General features: G+C 53.8%; 1 protein-coding gene across 8 annotated transcripts in view; it reads right to left on the reverse strand.

Annotated features, from left to right (window-relative positions):
* Positions 1–2,646: 2,646 nt before the first annotated feature.
* The window catches only part of Lingo1 (leucine rich repeat and Ig domain containing 1), a 181,200-nt gene continuing 166,763 nt past the window's right edge, over positions 2,647–17,083 (reverse strand). For 7 of the 8 annotated variants that reach the window (XM_013112963.3, XM_013112964.3, XM_013112962.3 and 4 more), the window contains one exon: positions 2,647–5,491. In XM_013112963.3, the coding sequence (XP_012968417.1) occupies positions 3,635–5,479 (1,845 nt within the window). In that variant the 5' untranslated portion in view covers positions 5,480–5,491 and the 3' untranslated portion in view covers positions 2,647–3,634. Of the gene's footprint in view, positions 5,492–13,877; positions 14,090–17,083 lie in introns of all 8 variants that reach the window. The other variant, XM_040729781.1, reaches the window with a different exon arrangement.

Below are 17,083 nucleotides of genomic sequence, written 5' to 3' on the forward strand. Positions count from 1 at the left end.
TTACTCTCCCTCTCTGAGCCTCTACTGACATTTCAGGGGTAAATAGAAAGAAGAGCTTGCTGTACCATCTAGGGCTTATCTCTTGGATGTCAGCTTGGCCTAGTCCATTTGCTTTGTGTGGGTGGTCCCATCATCTTTCTGCCATGCCCTGCTCCTGGAAGTGACTTTGGTTCAGTCCCCTGGAAAATGGGTGGACACTCAGGATTCCAGATCTTGTCCTCTCTACCCCAGTGGCTTCTTACCACTTCTTCCCTTGGTCCCAGGTGGAAAGGTTAGCTGGGCACAGCACTGCTCTCCCCCACATTTGGGACGGCAGGACACCCCTGCAGGGCTACAGGTGCAGACCAGGACCCCAGGATTATGATAGGGTGCAGGGGGCCAGAAAGTCTGATTCTGCCTTCCTTTGGGTTCAGCTTCCAGGCCAGTGTCTGCGTATCCTTGGTGGGGGTCTCCACTGCTCCTGTGTCCCTTTCAGAGGCTAAGGGGCATGGAGAAGTAGACTCCCCAGCCAGACATCCCAGGATGCTCCGTGAGCCCTAGCAAGACGTATGGCAATGGTGTAGACAAGTGCCCACTTCTACAAAACACCTTCCACAGTGAAAAGAAGCTTCCAGACCAATCAACCCTGCCCTATGACCCTGGGCACTCCTCTCCCCAACTGACTCTGTCTAACCTGGTGGCAACTAGGAATTTTCTCATGTCCCCGGGTTTCCATGGGAGTCACTTCTGTCCCAGTAGCCAGGAGTAAATTAGCACCTTGGCCCTATTACTCTCGCAGCACCCGAGGCCTCCCAGAGATCATGTGACAATTCCATATGCAGTCTCTGGAGAGGAAGAATGGTGTACCTGCTCAGCCTCCAGACTGGGTGGCAGAGAGCCTGGGCTCTGGTCTCTCTCAGGAGATGGCAGGCCTGCAGAGCTCTTGAAGCCTCATGCAATATGACTATCATCTTGGATGCAGACCACTTACATGCCAAAGACCCTACACACCCCAGCCTCTCTGGTTGTCCATTGAGTTCTCTTGTCCCTGTATGGCTGAGAAGCCCTGAGCCAGGCTGAGAAGGCTGTGGTTCTGAGAGTCTGGAAGCAGACTCTGGTCCTGTCACTCGGAAGCTGACTGTTTTTCAACTAAGCTACTGCTATACCTGGTCCTCATCCTCTGTGTGTGCACAAGAGCTACATTTGATCAGCATTACCACCACTGTACCAGACATCAAACATACCTCGTCCTCATTTGCGCCTTCTTAACAGCAAAAGCAGTAAGATCAAGGCTAGGCACGGTGGCACACATCTTTAACCCAGCACTCAGGAGGCAGAGGCAAGTAGATCTGTGAGTTCCAGGCCAGCTAGGGTTACATAGTGAAGCCTGACTCAAAAAAAAAAAAGGTACCTTTATTCGAAGGCGAGGAACTGAGGCTTAGAGGATAATCCTGCTTAGCTGGTGAGTGACAGAATTAGAACTTGAACACAGACCTGACCTTGGACCTCAGAACCTTGTAACTACCTGCCTAAGCTTCCTCTGGGAATCCTCACTGAGTCCTGCAGGAGGTCACCAGAGGCTCAAGCCTTGTCCAGAACCAGGGCAGTCTTGGGCAGTGGTTGGGAGAACAGGTTGGGGCAAGGTGGCCTTAGACACCAGCCAAGCAGGGAGCAGAGTCATGGCAATGATGCCTGAGAAATGACTGAATGAATGAATGAGGGAATGAATGAATGAGTAAAGGACTGAGTGTTCATCCCAGGCTTTCTCACCAGATATGCTGCCCACCCCCAGGACTTGGCTTGGAGGTGGGAGCCCTTGGATAAGCTGCATTCTGGCAGTTTCTTGATACTGAGGATTGACCTCCCTTTGCTCTCTGTCCTTCATCAGCTGGGTCTGTGCCCCTTGGTCTCGGGAGGCAGGAAACCCTGAACCCACAGAGGGCTGAACAGGAGCTGCCCATAGGAGGACACACCCGCTTGGAGTGGAGAGGCCAGGTGTCTCTGACCCACGCCCTCCCTGCCCACAGACATGAGGTGTGCTGAGTACTAGGTCTGACGACTGAGCTGCAGTTAGCTTTTCAGACAGGGCCCAAGGATTCTTTCTAGGAAAGTGACAAATTGCCACTATCTTGTAGCTCTATTGCCGGGGGCAGCCCTCTCCATGGCTGAGTTGGGAGCATTTAGATTTGGTTTGAACAGTAAGGTTCAGGTGGAGGTTACTATCTGGCTCTCCTGGTCAGCTCATGGGCAGTGGGGTCCCAGATCCAAATCCAAGAGACCCTGCCAACCCCAGGATAGGCCCAGAGCATGGCCTGGTGGAAGGACTGGTAAAGCTGGGTGACAGACCGTCTCCAGAGTGCCCCGGAGTGCCTGCTACCCTGAGGACTCTACACAGGAAGTAGCAGATAGTCAATAAATGGTTGTGAATATAAGACTTGGAGAGAGCTGGCACTCCTAATATCGGTCCACAGCCAAGTCAAAGCTGGCCTCTGTCTAGGGGGCCTCCTACCATGCTCTGTGGAGCTAAAGCCCCGACTCTCCAACCCAGACAGCATCCTAGGAGGAGCCTATGGGAGCCCAAGAGCTTCCCCTTCCCCAGCCCTGACCCCAAGGGGATCCCATCACACGGTGAGAGAATAATGACCATAATGAGAGCAGTCACCCACACACATGTGCACAGCGCTTTACAGATTACAAAGTGTTTCACATACATCATCTCATCAATTCCTCACAACAGCCCTGTGAGGTAGGCAGGGCAGGGATAATGTTCCCATTTGTACAGATGTGAAGACTGAGGCCCAGAGAGAGCTAGTGACCTGCTTGAGGTCACACAACAGTGAGCAGCAGAGCTGGGACCAGAGGAGAAGACTCAGGCCTGCCTCTGGCTCCTGACTCTTTCCACTGACTGCTGTTCCCCCAAGAGGACCCCAGCCCGTCCCAGTTTCAGCCACACCCGAGCCTGGCCCTACCTCCCCTTGGCAGTGCTGCCTGGCAGCCAGCAGACAGGCCCCGCCCACACTGGGCGGTCCTGTCCCCTCCCCTACTTCCTGCAAAAAGCCAGCTAGAGCTGGGTCCTGGAGCTCCAAACGGTGCCTAGCAGAGTGGGCCAGAGGGTGGGGCTGGAATCTCCTTCCCTGTTTTCCTGAGTGATCCCTCCCCACAGGGGAAGAGAAGAGAAAGGAGGAAGAGGAGGAGGAGGAAGAGGAAACAAGAAACTGAGTTGGAAGGCGGCCCTGGGGCCATCAGGACGTCAAAAGTTTGCATTCCGACTAGCTATTGGAAATAGTTTTTTTCTTTTTATTATTTCAAGTTTTCATAAAAATCCATAATTATTGAAACCCAAGTTACAGAGGAAGTTTGTAACTTTTTTTTTAATTGAATTATTGACTCTGCCGCGTGTTGGTTCCTCGGCTTTCGACTGTCAACTCTGGCCCCTGTGCAGGTGGGGTCCTCAGGCCTGGCCTTCTGAAGTCCTGGTAGAAGGAGAGCAGGCGGTGAGGGCTGGCGAGGCAGCAGGGGCACGTGGGGGAGGGGGGGAGAGTGGGCGAGGAGGGCAGGGAGGAGGTGGGAAGGCCTGGTAGTGAGCGGGCAGCAACCCAGCTCTTTCCCTGCCCAGTGTTCCCCTGGGGGTCCCTGCGCCCAACCCCGCCCGCCCTCATATCATCTTCATGTTGAACTTGCGGGGTGCATCAGCAGAGCTGATGCCTGCGTCCGATTTCCGGGGCACATACTCAATTTCGATGTTGTGCTTTGTGTTGCCTTTGCCCCGGCTCCAGAGAAACAGCAGCACCAGGCAGAAGAGAACAACGCCCAGGAAGGAGATGAAGCCCATGGTGGTGGCGATGATGAGTGTCTTGATGTCGAAGGGGAAAGGCACGGTGGCGCGGGTGCTGTTGGCCTCTCCCTCGCCTGGCTGGTTGGAGATGAAGGCGAACGTCTTGTTAGGCTGATGGGGCCAGTCGGGCGAGTAGCTGCGCACATGCAGGTGGGCAGGCATGGAGTCGTTGCCGCCAGCATTGGCCGCGATGCACAGGTACGTGCCGTTGTCCTGTACCTGGGCGTAGCGCACCTCCAGCGTGCCATCAGGGAAGACTGTGAGCCGCCCATTGCTCTTAGCCGAGACCAAGTGCTTGCGCGGTGAGAGCCAAAGGATGGCTGGTGGAGGGTCGCCATCCGCCCGGCACACAAACTGCACCGTGTGGCCCTCATCTACAAACACCTGCTGTGCCTTGCGGTCCCGGATGTGGGCCCGGCGGCAGGTGAAGTAGTTGGGTAGAAGTACATCTGGAAAGTCCTTGAACTCCTTGCCCTGGACGAACTCAGGTGTGGCGCAGGTGGGTTGCTGCCTGTTGAAGTTGAGCCGCCAGCGGCGCCGGAACACCCACAACAGCCGGCAGTCACAGGCCAGTGGATTGGAGTCCAGGATGAGTGTCTCCAGATTGCCCACCGAATGGAAGGCCGACTCCTCCAGGGTGGTCAGCTGGTTACCAGAGACATTGAGCACACGTAGGTAGTTGAGCCCACGAAACGCATAGGGCTCCACCACGGCTAGCTGCCCACCCACCAGCTGGATCTCCTGCAACCGCAGCAGCTCATGCAGCATGGAGCCCTCGATGGTACCGATGGGGTTGTAGGAAAGATTGAGGAAGCGGAGATAGACCAGGTGGCGAACGGCCAGATAGGGTACGGCGGTCAGGTTGCAGTGCGTGATGGACAGGGAAGTCAGGTTGAGGCCATAGAGGCAGTTGGGGGTCATGGTATCCAGGTAGGGCCAGTGGGAGATCTCTAAGACCTTGAGTCGATACAGCCTCTTGAAGGAGTAGTCCCTGATGGCGTTGATGTTGAGATGCCGTAGCCGCAGGACGATGAGGCCATGCAGGTGGGAGAGTGCCTCAGTGGGGATGGAGGTCAGATTGCATTTCTCCAGAGTCAGCTGCTCCAGGCTGTTGAGGCCGCTGAAGGCTCGATGGGAGATGTAGACGAGGTCGTTGTCACCAACCTCCAGCGACTTGAGGTTGTATAGGTCTTGGAACATGTAGTCCAGCAGGATGACAATCTTGTTCTCACTGATGTCCAGCTTGGTCAGGTTGCTGAGGCCGGTGAAGACACCCAGCGGGATGAGCTTCAGGCGGTTGCTGCGCAGCCCCAGCGTCCGCAGGTTGAAGAGGTTATTGAAGGCGCCAGGCTCCACGGCGCTCACGATGTTCTCATTGAGCTCCAGCTCCTCCAGGTGTGGGAAGCTGGCGAACTCGTCCTGGTTGAGCGTCTTGATGCGGTTTTTGCCCAGGTCCAGCAGGCGAGTCTCCGTGGGGATGCCCTCAGGCACCGCTACAAAGCGCTTCCGGTGGCAGAGCACTGCTCGGTCCTGTGCTGAGCACTCGCAACGGGGCGGGCAGCCTGTGGCAGAGCCTGATAGCACGGAGCCCAATACTAGCAGGAGGATGGGCTGCCAGCAGGCCAGGAGGGGGCTGGGCATGCTTCTCACGCCCCCCACCAGCATCCTCTCGCTCACCTGCAGCCAGAAGCAAGCACAGGACAGAGGTGGTAGTGAGCAGCAGTGCTTGGCTGGACCCCACCTCACCCCCATCCCAGGTGGAAAGGATGCAGAGGCGGGCAGGGCAGTCCCCTTTAAGGGTCACAGACAGTTTACTCTAGGCATGTCCTGAGTCTCAACTCATTCAGAGCCCCATCAGCAATAAAGTCAGTCTTGATTCACTGAGGCTTAAAGGGCTCAAGGCCAGGTTTCTGGGAGTAGTCCTCAGAGGGAAGGGAGACCAGCTCCTTAGGCTGCTGGGCGCTCTACCCTGGCAGTCACCATGATACGTTCCACCCAACTCTGCCCCTTGCATCCTGGATGGCCTACAAACCTTGAGTACCTGTAGAAGGTACTAAATCTGCTCCAGGATGGGACATTATCCAGAAGCTGGTACCCAGTAAGAAGCCTCTGTATCTGAAGATCTCACCTGGGGCCCCGTGGGTCCTGTGAGCCCTGGACTACCTCTTCTACAAGGACCTAACCCTGATCATCAGATCAGCTACTCAACCCAAGGCATGAGTGTTGCCTGCATCCCGGCTGTAACCTTGCCATCCTTCCAAGAATGTTGCTTCTCTAGACTGTAGAAATCCTGTTTTGAAGACCCAGCTAAACCTGAGAAGACTTACGTGATTCCCAAGATGAAGGACTCCCCCTTCAGAGGTCCCATCCATTTGCCTCTCTGGGTTCCCATCACCTCTCCCCACCACCAGGCTCCTCCAGTTACTGGTCTGACCGCTAAGACTAGAATAGGCATCTTACATGTGCCCACCCACGCTTCGCACTGAGCATACGAGACTGGTTAAAGCTGGGTCCTAAGACATGCTGAACTCGGTGGGAGGTGGCAGAGAGATGGGGGAGACTGCTGAGGGTTCCAAGTGGAGTGAGCCCTGCATAGATCTGCCGTTCCTGGTGCTGTCTGCCTTCCCTTCTGCTCCCTCTGGGGAAACTAGCCTGGAGATGGGGTGGGGAGGAGCCAAGAGGCCTTCGGCGATGCACCAATGCAGTGGCCCACTGCAGCCTTCTGCCTCCAGTGGGATGAAAGCGCTACAATGCTCATCGCCCTTGCCTCTGGCCCTAGTAGGCTGTACTGCTGCAACCCAGTCCTATGCCCATGGCCCTGTGGAACCTATTGCAAGCCTGGGAGGCCAGGCTTGGGAATCCCATCTGTGCCCACTTTGGGCTCTTCCCACCCCTTGACACAGCCTCTGCCTTCAAGCCACAATGTGTCATAGCTGTCATCCATGTCAACTAGTAAGGCAACTGAGGCTCCGAGAGACTGTGACTGCCACTCAACCAGTAGCAGGGACCAATTTGGATCAAGCTCTGGCACCTCACACTTTCAAATGCTCTGCTGGTCTTCAGGAACTGACAGGTATTTCCTGGTTGTTGATCGACTAAGTGACTGATTAACCAGAGAGAACTCATGGTGTCATTGACATGTTATGGAATCTGCACAGTTTTGTTATCCCCAAGGGTTTTGTCCCCCTCCTCCTCCCTCCCCCTCATTCTCTCTCCAGATTCTTCTGTGTCTGAGCATCTCCCTACCCTGCCCCCACAGGACCGTTTTCCACAGACACACACGCTCCAGTGACCCACCAGAAAAGCAAACATCCTGACAGGCGATCAATAAGTAATTGGGCCAGCAGCTGGGGCTGGTGTGCGTGTGAGGCCGGGGGCTTCAAGAGGTGAACAGGACTTTTAGTACCCATCTCAGGCCTGGGCTAGCCTGGGAGCTGCCAGAGGCGGCTGGAGAAGAGAGAAGGGAGGCATAAGGACCCTGAGATGTTGACAAACCCTTCTTGCACACGTGCATAGCACCTGTCTCCCTTTGGAGAACGGTCCCAGCTGCCTTTCCAGCCTTCTACCCCGAAGGCCACCTCCTCCAAGAAGTCCTCCCTGAGTCACTAAGATGTCATCACTTGCCTACTACGACACAGACACACTTGATTCTTCCTAGCAGTGGCATGTGATTGCTGTGTGGCTCACCCCATTCCAAATGACAGTTGGACCAACTGAGAGAAAAGTTAAGGCACAAGAGGATGGCAAGCAGCTGGGGACAATGCCATAATGTCTGCCCTGCATAAAGAATAGAGGGGACCATCCTGGCAGCTGAACAAAGAGGGAAACATGCTCTCTGGTCACCATGCGATGTATGCTCAACTCTGGGCCACACCGCCACTGTCCCAGCTCCATCTGTCTCACCTGCTATAGTGACGTGCTCAAGGACACACGTTGGTGAACGTTCTGCGGGAGGCAACACATGATCAAGAGGGAGTTGTTATAGGCAGTGGAAACCCCTCTGCTGGGGCTGACCTTGGTGCAGGCCCACGGAACAATGAAACCTCAGGTATTTTTAAATGTTGGAGGAAAAGCCGGGCAGTCTTGCCCTGTAGAGCTACCACCCCAAGCCAGGCAGTTCACCGGAGAACAATGGCCATGCGCTATGAGGTCAGGAGAGCTCCATGTACACACCCTCTGAATTGCCTTGTTTTTACGACTTCTGTGAGAGCACATGTGCGTGTGTGGGGCACGCGTGTGGAGGCCAGAGGTCAACATCAGATGTCTTCCTCTATCATTTTCACTGTAGTTTTTGACACAGCGCTTCTCACTGAGTCTGGAGCTCACCAGTTGGGCTAGATGGGCTGACCTGCAAGCTCTAGGGATCCCTGTCTCTGCTTCCCCAGTTCTGGGATTATAGGTGAACATCACTGTACTTGACATTTTATGTGAGTTCTGGAGAGCGGACCTCCTGTTTGCGTGGCAAGCATTTTACAGACTTAGCACATCCTCAGCACATCCTTCTCCGTCTTTTACAGATGGCTGTCCCGAAAGGTAGGGAAACCTAAGGCCCTGAGAGGAAGGGTGCCTGTGCACACCAGCATAACAGACAGCAGAACATCTTGGTTATAGGTTCCTAGACTCGCACCCCCACAGGGTCCTTGTCAGTATAACATGTAGGGGGTCTGAAAGGGTCGCCCGGGCTGCTAAGTGGGCTATGCAACTCACCTGCAGGGCTCAGCAATCTAAGGCTGTACCCTCCACGGTGTTTTATGCTTTTTAATCAGTGTTTTAATTCGGGTCCTTGCCCCCCTGAAGGGCTTCTCATGAGGGCAAGAATTCAAAATTGGAACAATAAATACAAAGAAAATAAACATCAAAGACAGGCAGGTGGCAGGCAGTGGATTGTAGTGCCCAGGGCATGATGCCCAGACCCTGCAGCAGCCTGAGTCTTCCCCAAAGCAGGGTCAGGGAGGCAGCTGAGCCATCAGTTTAGTTCAAGACGAACCTCTGAACTGTCTGCAGTAGGGATGGGTGGTTGCCGACACCTTCCCTTGTGTCCCAGGGCAGACATGGCCTGGCTCAGACAGTGCTGCCTGACACTGGTCCTTTGCAGTCCTCTGTGTCAGCCTGTCGAGTGCCCTGGGCAATGCCTGCTCTTCCTGGCCTGCGACCCTCACTGAACAGACACTGGGTTTCAGAGCATCAGGGGACTGACACTCTAAGCTGGACAGCCAAACATCCTAGGCTGGGGACAGAGCGGGAGCTGGAGACCTGAAGTTTCATCAGGGCTGGGACGATCCCTGCCTGCTCAGCTCTCCTGACTGGAGAGTCACACTGGGACTCTGGTGGGAGGACATCTGGTGGCAGAGGAAAGGGTGTGGGATTGCCTGTGCATGAGCTGGGGTCATGTTGTCCCATAGGCAGCATCGTCTGGTGGCACTTGGGTGTAACTCTGAGCCAGGCCCACAAGCCAGTTAGAGGCTGCTCAGAAAAGGGGAGGGACTATCACTGGGGAGTCCCTTTACACACTGTCTCAGGACCCTGGAGTCTCAAGAGGCTTCCTCACCCATTTTACAGTTGCGAAACCAAGGTCCAAGGAGGGAACTCACTTGTGCCAGCATGAGGCCATGAAGCCCGTAGGCAGCAGGGCTCTGTCCTTCTGGTGGGTCGGCTGCCTGGTGTGTGTGTTCTGTTATAGTGTCTCCTGGGGAAGAGAGAAGCTGCTGGTCCTCAGAGAGCCATGTTCAGGTGTTCAGCCCTGCGGTAGATGGGTTACCTGCCATGTGTCCAGTGACTGTCCGTGAATCCATGCCCTTGTCTGAACTCAAATCTCCCCTCATTTGGGGTGAGCTGCAGCATGGGTGGAGGGCTTAGTTATGCTGGGCTCTCTGTGCCAGGATTTCATGTGTTCCCACTTAGCATTCCTCAGGGATGGCAGTCCCCCTGTGTCGTCTCCGCTCCCCCCAGGAATGACTTTTGTACAGAGCTTTTGCTATATGAGGCAGGGCCTGGGGCCTCTGAGCAACAAAGCCTTGAGATTCTTAGGCTGGTAGGTGGCCTGGATTCTTCCTCTCTGGGAACAAGGCTGGTGACCCGAGGTCATGTTCCCACAGCTGGGTCTGTGGCAAAGCATGCTGGCTAGGGAATCCCCAAAGTGCTCAGGCCCAGACACACTGTCCATAACGGACCATGTGACAGACCAAGAGCAAGAGAGAGAAGGATGACAGAATAGAGGCACACGGGGTTTCATAGGATGAGGAGGCAAAAGAGAAAGCAGGAATAAAGAGGCAGAAAGAAGCAGGCGATGGATGAGAGACAGCACAGGGACGGGAGTGGTCCAGGCCTGGTGACATCCCAGCACTTCAGAGGCAGAGGCAGGTGGATCTCTGAGCCTTCCGGGCCAGCCTGCATGACACAGTGAAACCCCTCAAAAAAATCTAGCCATCTGGCTCTACTTCACATTGCGTGGCGTTCAGTTGTAAGACGGGGGTCTGTTAAGCTACCCTGTTCTCACCACCACCCCTACAGGGTTTGATCAGCTAACCATCTTCAGGTGGGCAGACAGACTAACAAAAGTGAGGAACTCAGGTCACCAAAGAACAGATGCCAGGCAAAGTCTGGGCTTCTCAACGGGAGCCCTGCTCCCAGGCGTCTCTGCCTTCAGCCTCCGTGTTGCTGGGTTCGTGTTGTAGCATGATAGCACCGGCTACATGTACCTGCTCACTGGCAGCTAGGACCAAGGGGCTGGGGGGGGTATGGTGCCCTTCTAGGGACACTCGATATCTACCTGCCGGTTCCTCCCCCAACCCATGCCAGAGGTCTGCCCAGCCTTCACCACCCAGTTGCTGTGTGGGTGTGGGCACCCCTCCCCTCTTGTGGGGCTTCTCTGGAGCACCGATGCTAGTGCTCCCTCCTAGATTTCTCTGTGGCCCCCAGATTAAAATGCTGAGCTGGATTTCATCTCTGTATCCCTAGCTTCTCCCACAACAACTAGTCAGTCACACGAGTGTGGGGATGGCCCCTGAAACACTAGCTAGGATTCAACCCTCCAACACCTAGTCTAGGCTCGAGAAGGGATTCTGGGAGGAGAGAGGTGAGGAGGACAGCAAGGGTGAGGAGGTGGCTTGTGGCCAGGTCAAGCTGAAAGCGTGCAGGACTCCTGTTGGCTATTCTCCTGGCCCAAATCCTGGCCCAGTCCCTGGGCTCCTTCAAGACACTGCATTCTGGCTGACCTGACTCATGCCTGCTGAGGTGTGAATGGCTGATAATGGTATATAAGGAAGGAGCGCTAATGGGGGAAGGTAGTGTTAGTCTGCAGGGCTAGGCGAAGAGTCCAGGAGCAGGCCACCTGGGCACAGGGGAGGAGACCCTGAGAGAGGGTCAGCAACCAGGCTGAGCTGCCAGAGCAGTGATGCCTTGGCAGGCTGGAACAGCCCAGTGTGTCCCCTCCTGGCTGACACTCGCCTCTAGCTATACCCTCCCCCCACCCAGGGGAGAGAAAAATCAACTTGGAAGAAAATTGAGGTCATGTCCTTTGTTGTGCATAATTCTTTATTTTCCTCTTGCTTTTAGTTCTGGCAAAGAGTTGCTAGGTTCCCAGTCTCTCTCTCTCTCTCTCTCTCTCTCTCTCTCTCTCTCTCTCTCTCTCTCTCTCTCTCTCTCTCTCTCTCTCTCTTCCTCTCTGTGTGTGTGTGTGTGTGTGTGTGTATGTGTGTGTGCGCGTTTGTGCACGCGCTCAGCTGAGAGGATACTAGAGAGCATCAATGTGCATATATGTGACCGAGAAAGACTCAGTGTGAGTATGTATGTGACACACAGAGAGAAAACACACAGAGAACACCAATGTGTTTGTGGGTGGGGGAGCACCTGGCCTGTGGGCCACCGGCCCTGTCTCTCCGGCACACTGAGAAATCCAGTCTCCTCCCTGTGGGCCAAGGCTGGCTGGAGGGCACCACCTGGGCTGCTCACCTACAAGCCTTTTAGGACAAGTGGGGTTGGGCCAACCTCCAAGCACCCTGGTCAAGAATCTGGCCCCTGAGTGCAAAGGAGGGAGGCCCCTGCCCACTGGACCCAAGCACACCCCGTCTTAGGAGCTGCCAGCCTTCCGGCCAGCCCACAACCTCAGGCCATTTGAGGGATAAATTATGAATTTTAATTGTCAAAGCATCTTAGTGTTTAAAGGCTTCTATATATAGGCTCTGCCCTCCAGGAGTGGCCAGCTAAGAGAGGAGCTGGGGTTGGGCAGGGCCTAGAGAAAGTCAACTATGGTGACAAAGGGTTCATGAGCTTTATCCTGGATTCCAGCCAGGGCACCTTGCCCTGCTGTGAGATCTGGGGGAGGACTGGACCACTCTTGGAGCTTGCCATTTACTGTACAAGGTCACCTGGGCTGGGCCTGCCCGAGTAGACAGCACTCCCTTCCTTGCCCAGGAGCTGTCCCTTAGGTGAAGAGATGTTGACAAGGGTCTGTGTGACGCGATTGCGGGGAAGCTAGAAACCCATACCCATCCTTCTCCTGAGCTGTCAATCGGGCTCTCAGGGTCAGAAAGGCACCTCTGAAGGCCACCACCCCATCCTCCTCAGGCAGGGGTACTCCTGTCCCCACTCACTCCTAGGGCCTCTCCCAGATACTCCAGCCTGACACCAACTGGGGAGCCCCAGGCGTTGGGCTTGAGAGGGATGGGCATAGACTCACAGATATGAGCAGACTAAAGTAGAGGGAACAGAGAGGAATGGGGGAAGGAGCAGGGGTTGGGGTTAGGTAGCAAGATGATCAACGTGACTGAGAAAGAACCCTTCTAGAGGGCCCTTGGCACTAAGCATCCTGTGGAAACCAGTTACCCACCAAGGCCAGGGGAGTCATTACCCACCTTTTGTAGGTCAAAAATTGGAAACCGTCAGGTGAGGTGGCGCACGCCTTTAATCCCAGCACTTGGGAGGCAGAGGCAGGGGGATCTCTGTGACTTTGAGGTTGGATTGTTCTACATAGTTCTAGGCCAACCAGGACTATATATAGAGATTCTGCCTCAAAACTTAACAAAAGAAAAAAGAGAAGAGAAGAGAAGAAAGGAAAAGGGACAACACAAAGAGATTCTGTGAATCCGTTCAAGGTTACAGAACTCTGGGGACTTAACTCTGGCTCCCTCTCCACAGTGTCTTACAAACACAGGGACAAGGCAAAGCAGGGCTCACACAGCCAGGCAACTGGTGTCATCTTCACAGTCCATTTAGAAGGTTGATATAATTACCCTGTTCTCCTGATGAGAGGACTGAAGCACAGAGAAGACATACCATTTGCTGAAAGTCACACAGCAACGAGGGGCAGAGCTGGGATTAGTGAGACCCCGGCTTGTCCTGACCTTTAAGATCTTGAAGTGCTCTTACCCCTTGAGACCATAATGTCTTCCTTTGCAATGGGACTGGCAGATTTCACACGGCCTTCACCATGCTGGGCACAGCGTATCAACCCTGCTGAACTGATGAGGAAACAGCCTGGGCGTTTAGTTCAAGGCCCTGCGCTAGTCTGAATCCAGAGGCATTACATCTTAGAGGCCATCATACGGATGAGGACTGAGGTCTAAGAGAACCGGGGTCTGCCTGTGGCTGGGCTGCAGCTTTAAATGTGGCCATGCAACTCACGGAGGAGCCAGGTAGGCGATGGGTTAGGATGTTTGTGCTTCACAAAAGGGGAAAAATAAGCCCCTGATAGATACATCATAAAGCGATGTCTGCTGGGTTTTATGTCATGGTTAGACAAATTCTAAACAAAAACACTACCCTTCTCCTGCCTGGCATTGGATGGTCAACCCTTTCTGTTCAGCTGAGCCCTGCACAGTCCCTTGTGCAAGCCCATTCTTCCAACATGGTAAACTGAGCTCATGCCAGGGAGGTGGTAGATTCCGGTCAGACATAGGGTACGCTGGGCCCTGCTCAGGCACAGCTGGGTGACCACAAAGCTGCCCTTGAGAACCCCACATGTGGTGAGGAGATCTCTAAGAACTGTGTCAAGGCTGAAGGTTTCAACTGTCCATGACCCAAGACCCATGGGTGGAACCAGACAAAAGGGAGGTGGAGGACCCACCTTGGCCCCACTGTGGGCAGCGTGTCACAGGAGGCTTGCAAGAAGAGGCCTGTCTGGAAGATGTCTCTCAGCTCTAAGATGCCCACATCTTGGATCCAAGCCAAGGGACTAGAGATAGCCAGGCCCCAGCTGTAGCTGCAGGCCTGCTCAGGACCAAGTAGAAAAGGGATGCTGGCCAGGCCCTGCCCCCTTCCCAGGCCGAGAGTGATTCTCTGCAGAGGGAAGCAGAGGAGGTGGCAGGGAGAGATTAATTCCCTGAAATGGAAAAAAAATAGAAAAACACACACACACCACACACCCTAATAACATGTAATAAGAGGTTGGAGATGAGGAACAATGCCCTGGTAATGTCACCCTGGCGGCAATCAATTTGGGTGTCACATGAAATAGGCATAATTATTCCGCCAGCCCTGGCGCTTGTCTCTAACCAGCTCCAGGGCCCCAGGCCTGGGCGGGGGAAGGGGGATGAAATCAATTGTGGGTACACCAGGCTGACAGGGGGAGTTACTCCAACTTAGCCTGCCAGCACCTGGCTTCTAAGCCCCTCTGGTGGGCCTTGTGGTTTAGGGACCCTTAGATGCCCAGGAGCCATATTGCTTGACCATCCTACATTCGTTGCTTGGACACGAGCAATCTGAGAGGGCCCCCAGGAAGTTGTGAACGCCAGAGGAAGGAGCCCACGTGTGTTTTGTCCAGCAGGTGGCCACCACATTCTCGCCGAGTACCCACCAGTGCCAGGCCTCATATCGATGCCAGGGTACAGGAAGGGGCGCTTCAGGAGCTGAGCAGGGAGAGGGCGTTAAAATAAGGAAGCACAGGCTCCCTGTAGCTCCCGGGCCAGGACGGCCGTTCCCATCCTGAGTGTAAGTCTTACTTGCTCCCCTTCATTCTGCTTCCTTGGGGAGTCCCCCTCCCATCACTCCTGCCCATGCCCGAGCTCCGGACTCTTACAGACAATACCCCCATTTCAGAGGAAACTGAGTTTCATGGGATAATAACCACTTAGTGAGCATCCATCCCACATTGGATACTGCCTGCTCAACCCCCCTTCACACACCACAAACCTTGAATCCCAGAAATGCAAATCAAGGCTATAATGAAATCCCATTTTACACTCATTCAATCAAGAGAAATCAAGACAGCCAATAGATAGCACGGAGTTGACTGGGGATGGGGGGGTGATGGGAACACTCGTCCCCTACAGGAGAGACATAAAGTGGTCCAACTAATTTGGAAAACACTTTGGCACAGTTCCTAGGAAAGCTGAACACGAACATGCCCTGCAGCCCAACAGTTCAGGGCACTTCCCACACTGCCTCAGGAGACAGAATGAGGGGGTTTGTGGCAGCACTATCTGCAAGAGCCAGAAAGAGCAACAATCCAAATGTTCATCAATAGGAGGGCCAGGAATACATTGTGTTACATTCAAGTGACAACCAAAGCCATCAGAGAAAAAGGAATGGGTGCTGAACATCCACTATGGTTTGCAAGGATATGATAATGAATGAAAAAACCAATTCCAGAGGACTGTGTGTTGTTTATATTCTGTATAGAGTTAAAAAAATAACTAAAACGTCACAGTTCTTATATAGCTAAATATATTATTTTATTTTGGTGCTGGGTACTGAACTCAGGACTTCATGAACGCTAGGCAAGTGGCCCCCCACTAAGCTATACCCTCAGGCCCAAACACAAGAGGCAAGAGAAATTTAAATACATAGTGTAGGGTGGTAATTACCTCAGAAAAAGGAGCCATGGAAAAGGTGTGGAGAAGCACACAGGAGCAGGCAAAGGCTGAATGGTGAAGTTAGAGACTTGGATCACATGTTCAATATGTTATCATGAGCACTACTACTATGTATTTTTATTTTGTTTTATTTAGTGTGTGTGTGACAGGAGAGAGAGAGAGAGAGAGAGAGAGAGAGAGAGAGAGAGAGAGAGAGAGAGAGAGAGAGAGAGAGAGTCTGGCATGGAACTTACTATGTAGAGCAGACTGGCCTTGAACTCATAGAAATCCACCTGCCTCTGTCTCCCCAGTGCTGGGATTACAGGCATGCACCACCATACCCTGGCAAGTACTACTATTAGTAATATAAACGTACAGGTCAGCCGGGCTGTGGTAGTGCACACCTTTAATCCCAGCACGCAGGAGGCAGAGGCAGGCGGATCTCTGAGTTCGAGACCAACTTGGTCTACAAGAGCTAGTTCCAGGACAGCCTCCAAAGCCACAGAGAAACCCTGTCTCGAAAAACCAAAACCAACCAATCAAACAAACAACAACAACAAAACGTATGGATCAACAAATGAACAGGCTAGTCCTGGACCAGTGAGAACAGCCACCGCCCATGGTCAGAAGGAGAGCACATTAGAGTGAACGCCACACCTGCAAGATGGGGGCTTTGGATAGGTGACTCCACCATTCTGATTGTTTTCTCAGCTATAAAACTAAATCTCCGCGCCACCTCCAAGGAGAAAACCGGAAGCACACCATTGATGTGAACTGTAAGTAGCTAGCACTCATTAGGCACGCACTGTGCACCCCACACGGCTCTAAGTGCTTTACGTGGTTAGTGCGGTTCACTGCCACCATCTCCACGGTTATCTCCGTTTTACTGGAGAGGACCTGGAGACGGCGAGAGATTAAGTAAGTTACCCAAGGTCAGGGAACGAGGCAGTGGTGGAACTGAGGCTTGAACCAGGCCCTGGCTGCACAGTTGGCTCTCACAGCGACACGGGAGGAGCCGAGCGCTCAGGCAGAAGCTCAATTGGCCCACAGCACTCAAGGATATTCACTTATCCATTCATTCACATAAACAAAGGTCAGAGTCAAGAAGGCCTCGAGTGTGTTTGGAAATGACCCCGCCTTCTCAAAGCTTTCTTCAGAGAGCCTCCTCTCTGGAAACCCCTGCTTCCTGTGTCTCTGCAAAGCCTCCAGGCACCCTCTTCTCCTAAGAGCCTGACTCCATCAGCTCCCAGGAAGAACCCCCCCCTTCTTGAGCACTCTGTCTTGGCTCTCCAGTCTCTACCTGGGACATCTTTAGTGCATATCTAGCCCTACCCGTTCCTGCAGCAAAGGACTCCATGCCCCCTCTAGGCTGTCCTTACCAGGAGGTCCTAGAGCCTCTTGATGTCTTTCCCACGCCCAGAGGTTTGCCTAGGTATTCAAGGTACTCAATAGGGTCTAGCCAGGGGCGGAGCAAGAGCTC

This window comes from Mesocricetus auratus, unplaced genomic scaffold (assembly GCF_017639785.1).
Source record: "Mesocricetus auratus isolate SY011 unplaced genomic scaffold, BCM_Maur_2.0 Super-Scaffold_100022, whole genome shotgun sequence".
NCBI lineage: Eukaryota > Metazoa > Chordata > Mammalia > Rodentia > Cricetidae > Mesocricetus > Mesocricetus auratus.